Source organism: Rhinatrema bivittatum, chromosome 9, assembly GCF_901001135.1.
Source record: "Rhinatrema bivittatum chromosome 9, aRhiBiv1.1, whole genome shotgun sequence".
NCBI classification, from domain to species: Eukaryota; Metazoa; Chordata; class Amphibia; order Gymnophiona; family Rhinatrematidae; genus Rhinatrema; species Rhinatrema bivittatum.
The window spans coordinates 80,984,713-81,003,612 of NC_042623.1; the positions used below are offsets into that span (position 1 = coordinate 80,984,713).

Here is an 18,900-nt window from a genome sequence, read left to right on the forward strand (position 1 = left end):
CAAATGGAAAAAAAAAAAATTAACTCATATTATAAAACTTACCTCGGGGTCACCAATTCCAGAGTCATATCCAGCGGAAACTATGATAAGTTCTGGATTAAACTAGAATGGGGAAGGAAATAACCAGCGGTCAGCCATTTTTTTTTAATGTCAGCACGACTTTAGGCATCGCCTTTCCCAAGATCTTCAGGAAGAAGTACCACATGACAATGATACGGATCAAGGTGAGCTTGGAGGTGGTTTTGGGCTGGTTGTTTCCTCCTGCTCCTCTGAGATTCCAGCTCAAAATCAGAACTGGCTTCTATAGCGCTATACTACTACTCGCAACCACCAGGTTGGGGGTGGGGGGATGGGTTTCCTCTATTTCAGGTTCTCTTTTTATAGTGGACCACACTAGTGGCTCTTGCTTGCTTTAGGGGGAAAGGGTCTACCCCCTCAATGCTGAAGGAGGGATTCCTTTCACAATGCAGACAATTTGCACCACTGTTCCCAAATCTGGTCTTCAAGAATTTCCAACAAGTCTTATTAATCAAATTATTGGGCATTTTAAAAAACCGAATTAGGAAACAAATTGTGTTACAGCTGAACTGTCAATCCACAGGAGGGAGGAAATCTGGGCCTGACTAACATTAACACAACAGTTTGTATCAGAAACCTTCTAATACTGCCCGTATCTAAGCTGGGGTGCAGCTGGAGGAGCAAGAGAAGAGCCAGGCATGGAGACTCGGGGGCTAGGGCCACCTCTGCTTCCTGCTGTCCCCATTAGGGCCTCACTCCAGTGCTCCTGATTCAACTGCTGTGCTCACAGCTAGATGTCTTCACCAGGCCCTCAATGAGGCTGGAACTGGCAGGGGAAGCACTCTAAGACCCTTCGGGGCTATGCCTGGGGCCCTCACTACTACCAGCCAATTTCTGCAACTCAGGGGGATCCCTTTCCGGGCCTGCTGCAGTTCTCCAGCTCCACTCAAGGTCTGCACTCTATCACTGCGACATCATCTGTCAAGCACAGAAAATGCCAGAAAGTGGCTCCCAGAGGCTTTCAGTTGTAAGGGCCCATAAACAGTCTGTGTGTGTGTGGTGGGGGGGGGGGGGGGGGGATATGGGCATCCCAGCTGCTGCTGCTCTTGTGCTGTGGCTTTTTTCTTCCTTGCCATACTACAGTTGGAACGTGGCACATGGCAACCTGGAAGTGCCAATAATCTCCCCGCATGCATTCTTCCTGAAGGCCCAACTTGCGGGTTCAAGGCAATAAACAAAAGTAAGATCAGCTGTTCACAGGCAAGGCTGATCGCAGGACTGGCAGGAAAGAGGTGGAGGCAGCGCTGCAGACCGAAAGAAAGGAGTGCTGGACTGGTTTGCCCATTCCTCTATTTTACATTCCCTTAAAATCAACCCAGACTGCCCAACAGCAGTCTTCAAACAGAGGCCACAAACTGATGTCCTTCAGAACCCAGCAACTTGGGCCCTAGATCTTGTCACTAGATGTCGCTATTGAATGGTAGCCAAGCGTCCCCTTCCCCAGGGGCATAAACGCTGCCTTTGCAGCAGCCCCAGCCCACCCAGGGGAACAGAAGATCTGACCTGGGATATTGCTCCGCACCACAGGGCATAGTTACTACCACCAAGCCACCAGCTGGCCCTACGCTGGTCTTTGTTGGGGTGCTTAACCTTTAGTCAGCCTTCATTTTATATTCATGGCAATTTGGAATAATTCACAAATAGAAACATAGAAATCCAGTACTTACAAATTATCAGATTGCAGCTAACCGCATATGTTTTGGCACAATGTGCAGACACGTAACCACATTGAGGGAGGGCAGATTTCTGACAGGTCAATTTACTGGGGGGTAAAGCACTATTTTCCTGCATAAATGGCTTTAAACCTGCCTTCTATGTCTGCTAAAAACATTTACAATTAAAAAAAACCAAAACAAAACCTTTTTTCTTATGTATAAGAAACTATGCAGTATCTAGTTGTGCATCGGTGTTTCCCAACCCTCCCCTGGCGGCACACACTGGAGACCCAGTATATGCATATCAATCTCATGCATATTCATTGTGGAAACCTAACTGGCTGGATGTGCCTACAAGCGAGGGTTGGGAAACATTGCTGTACACTGCTGTATGAAGGCAAATGCTCTAGATTTAAAGATTCAAAGCAAAACTGTTAAACACGAAAATTTACCTCAAGCGCCATGGGCAGTAAGACATGTAAAAAAACTGCAATGTAATCAGCATTTCCCATCCCAATCTGAAAAGCAAAGGCAGAAGAAACGAAGCAGATGAGTCACCATCTTTTCTTTGGGCAGGGAAGGCGGAAATAAGAACACTATTGATTAAACCTTTCCATTCTCCAAAGGCACAGGAGATTGTGCCAGTGGCCTAGTGGCAAATCTCATCCTTCTATTACTTACGTCATCCCACAGTCACAATTTTTATCCTAAAGAAGGTCAGTCACTAAGTTCAGACACTTCCATGCCAAATGCCTAAGCAGCAAGGACGATTCTGATCTGTGTGCATCCCTTATGTTGTATCAAAGCCGACAGGCGGTGCCAGGTGGATAGGAAACGAGATGTGCTTATATGTGGACGTGACTGTTGACATTTGGTCAGGTGTACTAAGCTTGTTTCTCAAAAGCCACAAAAATTGGAAAAGCCATCATCATCTAAGAACTCTTTACCTTGTTCCAAGGAACGTTGACATTGAACCCTGTTCCCTCTCCTTTACCAACAGCATCGTAATTTGATTCCTTTAGGTTGGGCCAGAACTCCTGATGTTCATAACGGTGCCAAGAGAAGTAAAGAATACTGAAAGAAAATTCATCTCTGTTACACATTAAAAAAAAGAAAGCTAAAAACAAAGCTGTCAATAGTTTGATGGGCTCTAGAATATCCAGTAAGGAATCACAGGTTGGGCGACACTACTAACCACTTGTTTCAAATAATGGAAAAAGCAGGGAGCCACCATAATAGTTTATCAGACTGCAAGTGGTACATTCCTCATAAGTTCAGACAGTGCCAAAAAATTTACCCTGTGCCTCCGACATTCTGCATTTGCAAAATACTCCAGCTGCAACTATCCTAAATCAAAAGAAGGGTTAACTAAAAGGGAGCATACAATGGCCTCTCTCTATAAACTCAGTACAAACTAATTAGTCTGAATCCGGAGGGTTGGTTCTATAAGAGAGCCCTGAGGATGAACAAATGGCGAGTCAGTGGTACTGAGGCTCAAGCAACTTAAAAGGAGAAAAATACCACATGTAGTAACAGCGCTGTACTGCTCCTTACTGGGCTCTCCCTATCCATGGCGTCACCTCTGGTTCTATTCTGGAACACTTCTTGGCAGCTACGTAGGTAGCAGCACCTTATCTGCTTATCTCTGCGTTGTATATGTATACACACGTGTAACAGCACCTCTGTTCCTTGTGACCAGTATTGCATCCCAAATCATTCCAGCAGCTAAGCAATACCATTAGTTACTCTGCTGTGTTTAAAATAGTTGTTTTTGTTGTATGCTAGTCTAACTTAGAAACAGCATTCTTGCACTGATAAACACAAGTACACTGACAGATAATCTGCTCAATAATTGCTCCATGTAAAACAAGTGTCCTTTACTGCTCTTCTCACCATGAGGGATTTCTTCCTTCATTCCCACATCTCCTCATCCAAGTCACCTTGTCTGGTCTGCTGATGGCAACTACACAGCCTAATTAGCTGTACAACTGATGAGCTTTCACAAAGCTTTCCACGAACTAAGATAACAGCAGTTTATTCCACCATCGTCTGTCTCAGTAATATATTCAAAATGGCAAATATTGTACGGCAAACTCACAAACATAGCAAATGTACTTATGGAACATACATGAACAAAGAATCCTGAGCTTAGAATGCTCTCTGAGACTAAGCTGAACATGTCACAGTAAACAGTGACATCTTGGTGCCATCCAACAAGTAGTTTACACTGTTCCGAAGGGTTTTTTTTGCCCATTGGCATAATTTAGCTTGGACTCCATCTCCTCATTATAATTTCAGTGATTTTTCACTTGTTAACTCTTTCAGACTTGCATGGATTCCTACATTCCCAAACTTTTTTTTATCCTTTGATCTCATCTCCAGAGACCTGACTGGGTTCTTTGTTATTTGCGACACCGCAGCTGCCTTCCCTCTGTGATGAAGGCTTACGTCATCGTGCGGGGCAAAATGTTCTGGACACTCGCCTTGGAGGTGGTCTACATTTGGTGGGGCACTTTCACGCTAAATTCCTACACTGCAGACCAAAAAGTGCCTTTGCTATGAGAAATTCAGAGGTTTGCAGGAAACTATGCACAGAAATAAAGCCCCATACGCAAAGCTAAATCTTTCTGAAACTAGACCTAATATTTATTTTCAGCTATGAGACCAAATGCAAAGGCTTAAATACCTCCAGGTGTTCACCCAGGAATTCTACTACTGCTGTTCCTAGAGAGTTCCGCAATGTAAGTTATGCTGAGCCGTAGTGCGTTGTACTCGCGGGGCTGCAAGCAGATTTTTAAAAGGAAACTCCTCACAGGGTTTCCCTTTAATAATTCATCAGTCAGCCACTACCACAGAGAGGATTTTGCTTACATAAGCTGTAGGTAGACAAGTATGAGGGGAAAAGCAGGCGTGAAATTTCAAAATGTGCGCGTTACCCTGTGCGTACGTCTGCCGACCCAGCCCACTCCCGCCTCCACTACGTCCTCTGTACAAGACAATATTCAAAGGGCTTTTGTTTTCCTGTGGATAAAAATAGATGTACCCACAGAAATCCCTTTGAATAATCGACTCTTTTTTATAAAAACCATTCAGATGGCATTTACTTTCTTGAAGCAGATTTCCTGAGCCTGAAATACATGGGGCTTGGGCCGGTTCGCATCACCAACGAAAAAGAACAACCATCCAGGAAGGGTCTCCTCCCACTGCATGCATCTAATGCACAAATCCCAGATACACTGATATGGGAAATGCTGCACACCCCAAGGTAAAGTGTGAAACTGGAGTACAAGACATCTATATAACACACCTGGGGACTAGGGATGTCGGTCGGAGTAGGCTTCTGATGGCCACAAGGCAGCAGCATCCTTTCAGCATGCGCTACTGTTTTTACAGTGTGCATACTTTGCAAGAACACATGCGAAATTGATTTTGCACGTGCTATTTGCAAAGTGTGTACATGGTAACATCAATAGTACATGCTGAAACAAGTAGGACTGAAAGAGACGCCGTGGCAAGAGCCGGCGGGGAAAATGGGCTGGATAGAAGGGGGGAAACACAAATACGTGGTGGCAGTTTACAGGCTCCAGACTGGAAGCGGGGGGAGAAGGCAGCAAGGGACAGATCGCACTGGGCTTTTGAGTGCAGGCAAGGTGTGAGCTGGTTCTGGTCGTGCGTGCAGGCTGATGGCGCGGCCCACCCCACCTTCCAAAGCAGCTGGAACGGGAGGTGAATTGAGGAAGGGAGTGAAAGAGTGCGGAGGTCAGCGAAGAGGAAAGAACATGGCCATAGTGCAGAGACTCGAAAATCCCCAATAGTTTCCATTGAATTTTCAGTTGGCAGTATGTAAAATCTAAGAGGACAGTACAGATTAGTCCCTCATCCAACTCTCTTGAAAGCAGTCACATCAAGGTAGATGTAAGAGCACTTTACCCAGGAGACACTCTTTGGTGCATCTGACCTGATTTCAGCAGACAAGGCCCCCCTTTCCGTAAGAATCTTTCTATTGTCTGGATTTATCTCACAGAGCTGCTTTGGCTGGCTTTAAACCTTTGCTTTAGCATAAGGCGCATTCATGTAATAGTTTGTTGCTCTGCTTTCTATTACAAAAATCAACAAAAAAAATATAAAAGCGATACAATTTATTGAACTATAAACTTAACTCTTCTTGACTAGCTTTCGGGCATTAATACTCCTTTCCCGAGGTCCAAAGAGAAAAGATGAACTACACAGAGAACAGAAGGAAGCCCATTGTTAGGGATTTTATTATATTAAAGGACAATTTGCCCCAAGCCGCATAAAGTCAATCCGACATGAGAAGAAAATTATCAGAGGATCACTTTTTTATACTAACTACTCTTGCAATCTGTCCACTAAATCAAACCAAACTACAAACCTGGGATCTTCTTCAAAAGCATACTGGATTCCTTGGCCGTGATGTATATCCCAATCAACAATGAGAACTCTAAAAGAGAAGAAAGGAAACTATTCACCAGGAAGAAACTCATTCTCCATGCCAGAGAAAACAATAAATGGGTCAGAGATACTGACCTCTGAAGGCCGTGCTTCCTTCTTGCATATTCGGCTGCAATGGCAACGTTGTTGAACACACAAAAGCCGTTGCTCACATTTCGCTGGCTGTGGTGACCTGGGGGCCTTAAGGAAAAGAGGCACAAGGTAAAGGCGCCACCATTACGAAAGTTGGAAAGGAGCTGTGTAAGTGCTGCAGCCCGTTACCTGACCAAGGCCATTCCATTGCGCACTCTTCCGCACACCACAGAGTCCACCAGTTGCAAAGTGGCTCCAGCAGCCAGTCTGGCACAACGATAGGAGTTCTGGAATAAGACAATTTCATGGCCATTACCGAAATGCTTTGTAAATTAATCTTCTGAAGTGTATTATACAAAGCATAAAGAGGGTGTTTCAAAACTAGCCCGCATAGGCTTGGGTGTTTGGTGCACAAATAACTTTGAATAGTGACACCTTTGAGGATAATTTTCAAGCTGTCCACACTGATGCAGAGTTCACTCGTACTTTTTACCTGTGGACTTTGGATCAATTTTCAAAGGAAAAGTACATGCACATTTTTGCTTAGATAGGAAGCACATACAGATACCTGCGCCTGCTTTGTGTGTAGGTAGAGTTTTCCTGGAAAGAGTATACATATAGCTTTGAAAGTGCTGTGTACACACATATCATTCCTCTCCTAAGCTAAACATGCTCCCAGGAACACCCCCTCTCAGGGCGGGTAAAAGGGTGCACGCTGTGGAACGCCATGAGGACTTTTAGCCAAACTGAAGGGCCATTTTCAGACAATTTACATGGGTAAAATATCTTGTACCTGCAGAAATTGCTTTGAAAATTGCCTTCCCTAGGTCTTTAAAAATCAACAGCCAAACCTTATTGAGGACATTTGGGATTTATGGAGAAATTAGTTCTTACCAGATAATTTCCTTTCCTCAAGTCCAGCCAGACCATAGGTTATGCCTCCCAACCAGAAGATGGAGACAGAAACCAACAGGTTTGCTGACATCACTCCTTATAAGGTTCCCATGCTGACCTCAACCTGCCCCTATTCTACGTATTGGGCTAAGATACATTTTTAATACACTAAACTTTCCCTCATGCCCCAAGCAAAAACCAGAGAGCTTCCAAGGGAGAAGCAAACAGAAACAAGAAATGGCATAGACAAAACCTACATTCCTGGATAAGGTTTATTACCTTAATATCCAGTGTGCTGACTAGTACACACAAGTAGTTATTCTGAACATGAATCGGGAGAATGCACTTGGCAGCACAGAAAGGGTCCTGACTAGTCTGGCTGGACTCAAGGAAAGGAAATTATCAGGTAAGCACTAAATGTCTTCTTCATCCAGCCAAACCAGTCCAGATGCATGGGACGTACTCAAGCTATCCTGCTCCTGGGTGGGACACTGCTAAGCCTCTTTCAAGACTTCCAAACCAAAGGAAGCCTCTTCCCTGGCTCGAAGGCTGAGCTGAATAGTGCATTGAATAAGTATGCAAGAAAGTCAAGGTCGCCACTCTGCAAATCTCCAATGGTGACATCAGGCAAAGTTCTGCTCATGATACCACCTGTGCCCTGGAAGAGTACACCCTCAATTTCTTGGGAAGTGGCAAATCCTTGGATATGAAAGTCTCCCCACAATCATTTCCTTACTCCAATGAGCTACTGATACTTTCAAAGCTATTCCTACCCTTCTAGAACCACTAAATCAAATGATACTCCGAGATAATGAAACTATTAGTGACAATTAATTACAGCAGAACTACTCTCCTAACATCTAAATGACAAAATTGGGGCATACTCTTTTCCACCAGAGTCCCCTTTGTTCCTTCCTAAGAAAGTTTTGCATTTTTTTTCAATCTGCACAGCCTCGTCCGAAGAACCCAGAAAACCCCACCTTAAGAGTAAACTGTTGCGAGCAGGCTCTTACCTCCCTCCGTCCCACGGCCCGGAGGCCGCTGTCACGGCCGGCACAACAGGAGCAATTGCCAGGTCTTCTTTGCGGCTGTGCCGCTACCGGATCTCCGTTGCGGCAGGAGGCCGCAGTCGCCGTCTCTTCACCACGGCAGGGAGCCGTGGACTTCAGCATCCTCTTCGCAACATGGAGCCACTGCCCATGCCGCCTTTGGCAGGCCTGAGGCCTGCTCTGCAGTGGCAGGGAAGCCGCCTTGCTCCGCCTCCCACGTCGGTCCTACTCGTCAGCATCTCAGCGTCTTCTCAGCAGGGCCGCTGTCCAGGGTCCTGGATCTCTTCCTCTTCCTTAGGCGTGGGGCAGCGTCTCTCTTCTTGAGTTAAAGGGCCGGCGAGGGAGTGGCCCCCTGGTCCACCCTGATGACATCACTTCCTGGATCTGCCTCTTCAGCCTACAAAAGGCTCCTCAGGTCAGTCCTTCCTCGCCTTTGCAAGGAGCCAGTCCTTCTTCAGGATTCCTCGTCTTCTGCTCCAGCTTGGCATTTCCTTTTGGGATCCCAATCCATTCCTGGTCTCTTCTTCATTTCCGTTTCAACCCTAATGGCTTCACCATTTTCCTGATGTGTTATGCTGTGCCGTGTACCTGTCACCCTGGTCCTCCTGATGTCTTCATCCTGAAGTCCTTCTTCCAGAGGACTCCTGAGGCTCCGGTTCCCGTTCCTGCATGGTCCGTAACCAGCCCGGCTGGGTTGTTAGGGCGCACAGCGGTTCAGTGGTCTGCGACCACCCCGGCTGGGGTGTGTAGGGTGCTGGTGGAAGATTCCATCCATCGGGGTCGAAGATCCTCTTCGTCATGATGTCTGATGTCTCTTCAGTGTGGTCCGCGACCAGCCCGGCTGGGTTGTGTAGGGCGCCTGTGGGACATTGCTTGCCTGTCCGTCTCGTCTCGTCCTGAGTCTTCCGAGGCCCTGTTTTCCTCCAGTGAGGTCTGCAACTACCCCGGCTGGGGTGTGTAGGGCACTCGGGTGGATATTTTCCTTCAGGGCCAAGGATCTCCTATGACCTCCGTCAGTGCCTGGAGGCCTGATGTTTTAGCCTGTTCTGATGTCCTTGTCTTCTTTCCTTGGATGTCCTGGTCCAGATCCTTCTCACCAGGGATCGTCATCTGTCCTGCTTCTCTGACCTGTCTCGTCAGGCTACGAAGTTCCGTCCTTGATGGTCTTGCACAGATTTGCCCGGACTCTTCGCCATGCCGAGTTTTAGCCTCGTCTTCTGTGCCTACTCCTCATCTCGTCTGACTCCCTGATGTGTCTTCGTCAGTTCCACTGTCTTCAGCATCCATGTTCTAGTCTTTAACCACCTCTGCCTCTTGTCCGGCCTGCCGCCTCTGCCGTTACCCAGCGGCAGGTCCAAAAGGGCTAGGAATGGTCGGAGGACCATTCAGAGACCAACATTGCGTTATTGGTCTCGCCAAGGAGTGCAGGTCAACAGGGCTTGGGTTTGCTTTGTTCCCAGATGAGGTACGTCTCGCTGCAAGGGTCCACACTACTTGTTCCGCGCTGGGGAGCGCCCCCCCTAGTGCTCCCTTCCATCCACAGCGCAACATGAACAGCTTAAGTGATGCCTCTCTCAGAGGCTCAAAAGGATGACCAATCATGTATAATGGCACCAAATTCTAATTTCAGGGAGGTACTGATTCTCTTACCAAAGCTTGAATATGTTCAAAACTTTCACTCGTAACTGCATCACTGTGGCCATCGCTGATTTGCTTTCCTGGGCCAACTTTGGTTAGATCCACCAATTGTCCAGTCATGGATGCACCAAAATTCTCTCTCTGAGCAGGCCCACTACCACAACCATCACCTTGGCAAAAGATATTGGAGCTGTGGCCAACCCAAAAGGGAAAGCCTGACACTGAAGGTGCACCCCTTATCACTGCAGAGAAGTGCCTTCATCAGATCTAATGACAATAAGAATTCTCCTTGTTATGCTACTACTATAACAGACTTCAGAGTCTCCTTCTTGAAATGGAACATTTTCAGAGCTTTGTTGAGTTGGTTCAGGTCCAGAATCGGGTGAAAGGTATCTCCCCTCCTTTGGTAACACAGGCTGACAACCAACAACCTAACCTTTGTACCAGAAAGTAGCCTCCCACACCTTCACTGGAAGGTCCAGACCACTCAGACTCCATCCTTCCCTTCTTAGAGTTCCAAAAGGACTGGAATCTACTCAAGGGTCTAGACTGCCAACCTCGCACCAATCTCCCCGGCTTCGCACACTTGGAATTCCTAAAGCGGCTCCAAGCTGCAGCTGGACACGTCTTCTTAGGCTTGTCTTCAGGAAATCTGGGGACTTTTCAATTGCCCACATGCTTTCACCAGCTCTTCTGAATGTTCTCCAAAAAGATTTCCCTAGAAGGAACGCCAGTATCCACCTTTCCTTGGAAACTGAAACTGCTGACCAGTTACATAGCCACAGCAAACAATGGGTAGCTACAATGGAAGCTATATTCCTAGCCAAAGCCCAGACCTATTTATATATGGCATCCACCAAAAAGGACAGCCCTGGTTCCAGCTGAACTGCATACTTCAAGACTGTTCCCCCCACCACCATCACACTCCAAGGAGCTAACCTGTATGGGCTGAGACAAATGCAATCCTGCCCTAGCAACAATATCACTGCACACAACTAGCTGCCTCAAAAGCCCACTCAAACACAGCCTCCTGAGCAACCTTGAGGGCACAGCCCCCTCCCACAGGAATAGTGGCTTTCCTAGTGAAAGCACAAATGAATGTGTCCACTTGAGGAAATTCTGGCGTTACCTTTTAGTTTTCTTCTGAGTTAACAGATTCTGATCCTTTTTTTTTTTAATTTATTTTTTCGCTATGTATGTCCAGCGTTTTTAGGGACTGTGAAACTATGGGAGAAAGGTCCTCTTTATGGAACAACCGACCCATAGCTGAATTAGCCCTTCCCTAGGGGGATAGTCCTCCTATCTGACTCTCCCTCACTGCCACGTTCCCTTAAAATCTTAAGGTCCATAAGTGCAGGATTTTCTGCGCTCCCAATCCTCCTCTACTTCATTTCTCATTTGCTTGCTTTGGATTCTCAGAAGAGGATCCTGAGGAGGGAGAAGTGTGGGGGGGGGGGGGGGAGGGGGGTTCTCACTGCAGGAGAGAAACCCAGAGCTGCACTCTTCCCTACAAAAGAGGGCCTGATGCAAACACTTCACAAACTCTATGGGAAGAGAGATCCAGGAAGAGGAAGGCATCACATTTCCACCTGAAGAAATGCGAGTGGCTTCTCTTAGAACTACATCCAGAGGAGCCACGGACCAGACCGCCACAGCATCTGAGACTACCGTAACCAGCATAGGAGACCCCCCCCCCCCCGCCCCCCCCCCCCCCCCGCTCTGAGCTACTCTCTTCTCACAGTTCCAGTATGGCCACCGTTCCTGCCACAGCAGCAAGCACATCTGCGGAAATGGCCAGCAGATGCCCCTGCCAATGCAGCCAATTTCCATGTGCTGCCCTCTCTTCCTCACAAGGGCAGGTTAACAGTGCGACGGAGCGCACTGTTAACCTGCCCTTGGACGCCCGTTTTCCCTTACCCCTTATTCAGTAAGGGGCGGAAAACGCGCGTCCAACCTGCGGCACCTAATAGCGCCCTCAACATGCAAATGCATGTTGATGGCCCTATTAGGTATGCCCGCGCAATACAGTAAGTAAAATGTGCAGCCAAGCCGCACATTTTACTTTAAGAAATTAGCACCTACCCAAAGGTAGGTGCTAGTTTCTGCCGGCACTGGGAAAGTGCACAGAAAAGCAGTAAAAACTGCTTTTCTGTGCACCCTTCAACTTAATATGATGGCGATATTAAGTCGGAGGTCCCGAAGGGTAAAAAAAGTAAAAAAAAATAAATTAAAATGGGCCGGCGGCTGTCGGGCCGAAAACCGGACACTCAATTTTGCCAGCGTCCGGTTTCCGAGCCCGTGGCTGTCAGCGGGCTCGAGAACCGACACCGGCAAAATTGAGCGTCGGCTGTCAAACTCACTGACAGCCACCGCTCCGGGCTAAAAGGAGGCGCTAGGGATGCACTAGTGTCCCTAGCACCTCCTTTTGCCAGTTTCTACCGCACCACCTAATTTAAATACAGAATCGCGTGCACAGTCGAGTGGCCTGTGCGCGCACCGGGAGAGCGGGCGCTCGTCCGCTCTCCCGCGGACTTCACTGAATCGGCCCGATAATTTGCAAAAGCCTCCCCATCTCAAGGCCTAATAGTTCAATTCACACGCACTGCAAACTACAGAGCAATTCACATGTTCCTAAAGAGATGCCATTGCTTCCTGCCTTACCTCTCCTGCCTCTGCCTGCAGTCCTTCAGACGGCAGACCATTTTTGGGGTTTTTTAAATAGCTTTAACAAGCAGGAACCAGGCACAGCCACAGGACTCAGGAGAAGGGAGGAAAACAGAGAAGGAAACCTTGTTTAGTCTTTTTTCTTTTTAAGGGGAGGAGAGACTGCAGAACAGGAGAGAAAAAGCATAGGGAGGGAGGGAGGGATAATTCCAGTGACCGTAGCCAGGAAAAACTCTGTTCCAGCAATTGGAAGCCTCATTGGTCACTGGCTGTGCTTAACCGTGGGATGGAGTTGAAGACTTTCATCTCAGGAGCTGCCACCCAAATGTATATCTTCTTCACCAAGCTTAACCAGGCCTCAGCTCACAGGAGAGGATGCTTGCCTGCCATCTGCTGAGATAGAGAATACTGGCAGGATGAGGTCAGCATGGGAGCTGATAAGGGGTGAGGTCAGCAAACCTCTTAGTCTGTCTCCATCTGCCTGCTGGAAAGCATAACCTAGGCATCTGGATTGGTCTGGCTGATGGAGAGGAAACCATCTTTTGCTCAAAGGACTAGCTGTGAATAAAAATGGCCAGATCCCCAAACTTACTGCACACTTTAGGGGTGTCTTCTGTACATATCGAAATCCCAGTAGTGGCAGTGGGAAGTCAGATATCTGTGGGAACAGACCTCTACAGTGGAATGGTTTCTCTTGCTCGAGATATGCAAACCTAGTCCTCTAGGGCCACAAATAGGTTTGGTTTTGAGAATAACCATAATTAATATTCATGAGATATAACCGCACAACTCATGAAAAAAGAAAGATTCATTTACAGCGGGAGCAACACTTGCTCTAACAAAGTTCAAAGAAGGTTTTTGCTCCTCCTAGGTGCCATGACACTGTATCTGAATTCAGGGCCCCGTGTGCAACCAGGAACAGCAAATAATCAGCTCAGGGAGCAGCATTTACACTAAGCAAGCCAAAAGATGAAACCCATATGCGCTATCACTTGTCCTGCCATACATCATAATAAGGACTCCACAGAACTGAGAACACGGCAGCCTAGAGACGCACTAGTGATCTGCTTGGGCTGCAAGACATACCGGGTGAAAGAAAGCGCAATCATAATTTTGTGAAGTTTTCCAAAGTTCTTCCTCATTCATAAACTGGGTGCTCTGAACAACTTCCAAGTATTCTTTGCTAAAGAGAAGAGAAAAATTAAACCGAGTCATGATATGACCTGATGTCTTGCCGTGACAAAGCACACTAAACACCCAGATTGCAGTCCACCACCCACCTCGGTCACGGGGGTGGGGATTGGATGGCTCAGGGGAATGATTACAGTGTTACAGAGTCTTTCACCTCTAGGCCATCTGTTCAAAAATCCAGCTCAGGTGGCCTATGTGAAATGCAACAAGGGTCCCTGACCAGCTCCAGGGAACAGAGCAAAAGCATTGCGGCTCCTGGTCAGAGTCCTGTGAATTCTGCTAAACACTGGGTCACCATTTTCTGACAAAGCGCACCTTTAGTGCCACTCTATGGCCAGCAGGGACCTCCATAGTAACGGCAGCCATCTTCTGTTGGCTTCAGTGCACCACCTCGGTTGCGCACTATGGCTCGATAAGACTCCCTAGAGCTTGCCCCTAGCCCCTTTTTGACTTCAAAAAAGGAGGTCCAGAAAGCACGAAGGAATAAATTGAATCTTTTTTTTTTTTTTTAACTTTGCGTATCAAACTTCTGGAAGAAAAACCGTGAGGCCTAGTCAGAGCTGAAGTCTTCTTTCAGGACAGCACAGAATATGTTACGTTAATGTTAGACTTGTAGACCACTTGCCTCCATTACAGGAAAATCTAATTTGATTCTGTCTTTTGAGTTTTACTAGGAGTGCCATAAAGGTGACCAGCAGGAGCTCTGGATGGGTGGGGGGTGGGAGGAACCAGGACCATTGCAAAAAACAACCCCTGCAGCTCTTAGGGCCACAACTGCAGGTTTCAGTCTCAGAGGAGACTTTTCTTCTCTAGTTCTTAGGGGACTTGGTTTGCCTGAGCAATCACTCTGGACATGAGGTAAGGAGAAAAATACAGAAAATTAAAAAAATGCCTTTTCCATTTGCTTCTTGTCATCCCCCCTTTACTTCTTATACATGGAGAAGAGAATCTGTTCATTCATCGAAAGCTAGCTCCCCAGGGAATGCAGTTTCAAAGGATCTAGTAGCTAACTAAGGGGCGGATTTTAAAACCCCTGCGCGCGTAAATCCTTCTGGATTTACGCGCGCCGGCGCACCTATTTTGCATAGGCCGCCAGCACGCGTATTTTGCATAGGCCGCCGGTGAGCATAAGTCCCGGGGCTTCGTGGCGGGGGCGTGGTGGGATGACGCGGTGTGGCGTTTCGGGGGCGGCGACAGGGGCATGGTTTCGGCCCAGGGGCGTGGCCGCGGCCTCCGGAACAGCCCCCGGGACCGGACCACGGAGCGGGGCAGCCGGCCGACGTGCGCAAAGTTACGCGCGTATCTTATAAAATTCAGCGTACTTTTGTTCGCGCCTGCTGCGCGAACAAAAGTACGCGCTCGCGCAAGTATTTAAAATCTGCCCCTAAGGACTTAGCCAGCGGGATTTGTGGGGCAGAAAAATTTCCACCAGTCCACTCACCCCCACCGCTCAGTGGGGCGAGTGGACCGGTGGAGATTTAGCTGCTCAAAAAGTGGATGATCCCAGAGGCAGGGTTCGGGTTTAAAGTTAGCCAGATAGCTGGCTTGTGCTGAAAATCAGTGCTAATTTCCCAGGCCACACCAAGGCACAGCTATAGATAGCTTAAATCCAGCTGGTTACATTTTGGCTGGCGAGAGCTGAGCCTATTTTCTGCTTGGAACAAAGAGAAGCAGTTAAACCCTGCCAGATAATTTAGCTGCTCAGCAGTTTTTGGAACATTGACACCCCCCCCCCCCCCCCAAAAAAAAAACCAACCCAAACAATTGTTAGCCTCTCAAAAAGGTATCACCTATAACTTGTTTGCTAACCTTTATTTCTACATGGACAAAGAATTCAAAGCCTGGCTGAGGATACTGCTCTGGCAGGGAGAATACCCTCACCCCAGCAAACACCCCCACCCCCTCCCAAGGGAAGCCACCAAGCACCTTTTTATCCTTTTCTCTGCTGTAGGATTGTTTTTGGCTTTGAACCTGAGAGCTGAAGCTGTGCCTGGCTGTTTGTGCAAACAGACCCTTCTTACCATGGCAGAAAGAAAAGGGTCGGCCATAAACATCTCCCCTGAACACATGAATCCAAACGAGGAGAGTAAGAAGATAAAGGCAGAGGTCCTACCTGTGAATCAACAGGATCTCTTCTACCGTGGCTTCCCTGACAGGCACACGGACACACCTTTCCAAAAGCCCGTAATGTTTAAGTCGCTCGTAAGAGGAAACCAGTCTCTCAGGGACGTCAATGGCACATGCTGGACTGAAACAAATCAACACATATGTTTTCCATATGTAAAGCAGGATACAAAGCTCTGCACAAGAGTTGCTCAGATAATCGGACCTGATTTTAGCAAATGGTTACTTCCATCAAAGGGAATTCTGCTTACATACAATGCAAATTTATTTAATATAGCACTTTCCATATAAAAAAACAAACAAAAAAAACTCTCCCATACCCTTTACAGTCAAATTACATAGAGACAAGAGCTTGTAATGAGTGCTCTGTTCATGATGTACAGACAAAACTCCTAGGAGATGGGGATTTAACTTGCTCCTGCTGACCTCAAGCATCCTTTACAGCAGACTTTCCCAAACTCAGTCCTGGGGTCGGCTTTCCAGGATACCCACCATGAATATACATGAGTTACATTAGCATATGGCTGTCTAAAAGCAAGGTTAATTTGCACATTTTGAAAACCAGACCTGGTCATGATGCTAAGGACCACATCTGGGAAACTGCTGTAGTTCAGAAATTTGCAACTCTGGCCCTCGGGGGACCTCCCCAGTAGATCTGCTTTTCAGACCGTCTCCAAATGAATATTCCCTAGATAGCTGAATATATCTTGGTCTAAGAACCAGACTAATTTGATTATCCTGAAAACCAGACATTGTTGGAGGGAAAAGAAAAGAGGAGTTCTTGAGGAATACCCTTGATACAACTGGAGAAATTTGGCTTAACCAGCTTTACTTTGCATGAGTTAGAAAAAAAATCATCTGATCTACAGATGGGGATGACCTTGACAAGCAAGAAAGAATGACAAAGCTAGGATTTGCTCATGCTATGTCTTTCTGATCATAAAGAGGGTCTTGTTCAAAACTGTGATATGTCACACCATAGAACGGACATTAGATAATCAATATGACTGCGGTCTGATACATTTGGCTGATATGTCGTGAGCAAACAGTTACAAAGCTACATGGGCTGGCAGTGTAGTGTAGCGATTAAAACACAAAAGGTGTAAACCCTATGGTATTTTCCCCTCTTAGGGGCTGATGCAATACAGTGCGCTCAGCCGAGCGCACTGTATAACCCACATCCAACGCGGAGTGAAACTAATAGCGCTCATCACATGCAAATGCATGTGAATGAGGGTATTAGCTATTCACTCCGAAAGAAAAAAAAAATGTGCATCTAGGACGCACATTTTAGGGATCAGAAATTAACACCTGCCCGGAGCAGGCATTAATTGCGGAGCCTCCTAAAAAAAAAAAAAAAAAAAAGCATGGCAGTCCGGTGCAGGAAGTGGACTCTCAGTTCACAAGCGTCCAGTTCCTGAACCCCTGGCACATCCATGGATTAGGAAAACAGATGCTGATAAATTCAACGTCCATTTTCTTACCTGGCGGACAGCCGCCGACAGTGGACCTCTCTCTCGGGCGCATGCTGTGAAGGAGGTGCTAGGGGCGTGAACACTCAGCGCCCGCTTTCAGTGCAACATTTTTGCATCGGCCCCTTAGTGTGAAGTTTTGGTATCCACACTGATTCTAGAGAAAGCCCTAGTAAACCAGGGCCAAAGTGCCTTGACCATGACCAGACAAGGAATTGGTGAAAGAGTGGAATCTTGAACTCATGATCCACTCCTCATCCCTAATGCGATTCCAGGCTGTGTTTTTATCTATTTTGGCTCTTTGGTTATGGATATATTTGTACACAAGAACCAATATATAATTATATAAAAATATGAGAGGGTTTTATAGATTTGGGAGTGGGGAGGAATTCATACTAATCTTCTAGTTTGCATATCTGTATTCTTTACAGGTCCTTTTACTAACTAGTATAAGAATAATCCAATATAATGCATATGAGCTTTCAAAACCACATCTAAAAAAACAACCTATGTGGTCTGTAAGGCTGACCTAAAGCTTTTTTTGTATAATAAAGAATCACAAGCTTCAGTGAATCCCAGTTTCTTTCCTATTCTCTGTGGTGAAAAAGCTTACTAAATCAGGCCCTGTGCATACAAGACCCAGCTGAAAACAAAGTGTTTGTCTTAATCTGGTTTTCCCAGTCAACAAATTGAATTACTAATTATTATATTATTTTAAGCCAAAGTAAACAAAAATAGAGTAAACTGTGTTAGAAGAAAAAAATTTACAAACATCTGAAAAAAAAGGGGCTATAATATATGAAAAATGACATTCACAGGAGGTTTTCTGTGCATAAAAGAGCTTCTGAAAATTACTTGTACACGTGCAACTCCTTTGAAAATTACCTCCTAAATATTTAGCATACTTACTCATCCCAAAGCAGTTTGTAGTTGCTCATTTCTTTGTCATAAAGCAGTGCTGTTCCAGAAGCCATTGCTGAAAAGACACCAGAGTAGACAAAGTTGCTTTTTTTTTTTCATAAAAATGAATGCTATGCAGAGAACAGAAGGGCAGCTTAAAATAAATACCATGTTCAAATGTCTTCAGAAAATAAGTGCAAACTATGGTGTGGAATTCTCTATTATAAAGGTGGTGGTGATTTTGTGTAGCGTGTTAGGGATTTGGGATCAGGAAGTCAAAGTGAATCTGAATTAAAAAAAAAAAAAAAAAAGACTGAGAGGTCCATATTCAGTCACTGCTCAGATAGCAAAGTTTGCTGGAAAGGTTTATCCAGCTAACTTTGTAAGTATATTCATTAGTGTGTCCACACTATTAAATAAAGCCAACTAACTTTATCCAGCTAACTTTAGGGCAGCTTTTTGGCCTGATCTGACTTAGCTGGCTAAGGCCTGGATTTTCCATTCTCGCACAGAATAGTGAATCCCATGGTAATGGGGGGGGGGCGGGGTGACAAAGCGGGGGGCGGGCCTGCAAAAGCCGGCAGCGATCACACCACCGCGGTGTTATCACTGCCAGCGATAACGTGGCTTACCTTATAGCCGCCAGCGAAGACACCGCGGAGTCTGCTCCAACGCCGCCCCAACTCCTCC

General features: G+C 46.5%; 1 protein-coding gene across 2 annotated transcripts in view; it reads right to left on the reverse strand.

Annotated features, from left to right (window-relative positions):
- Positions 1–18,900, reverse strand: part of HDAC10 (histone deacetylase 10) — a 45,414-nt gene that overhangs the window by 21,656 nt on the left and 4,858 nt on the right. For both annotated transcript variants that reach the window (XM_029617394.1, XM_029617395.1), the window contains exons 3-11: positions 18,220–18,286; positions 15,828–15,962; positions 13,610–13,706; positions 6,468–6,565; positions 6,282–6,386; positions 6,127–6,195; positions 2,681–2,807; positions 2,186–2,251; positions 43–102 (exon numbers count right to left, since the gene is read on the reverse strand). In XM_029617394.1, the coding sequence (XP_029473254.1) occupies positions 43–102; positions 2,186–2,251; positions 2,681–2,807; positions 6,127–6,195; positions 6,282–6,386; positions 6,468–6,565; positions 13,610–13,706; positions 15,828–15,962; positions 18,220–18,284 (822 nt within the window). In that variant the 5' untranslated portion in view covers positions 18,285–18,286. The remainder of the gene's footprint in view (positions 1–42; positions 103–2,185; positions 2,252–2,680; positions 2,808–6,126; positions 6,196–6,281; positions 6,387–6,467; positions 6,566–13,609; positions 13,707–15,827; positions 15,963–18,219; positions 18,287–18,900) is intronic.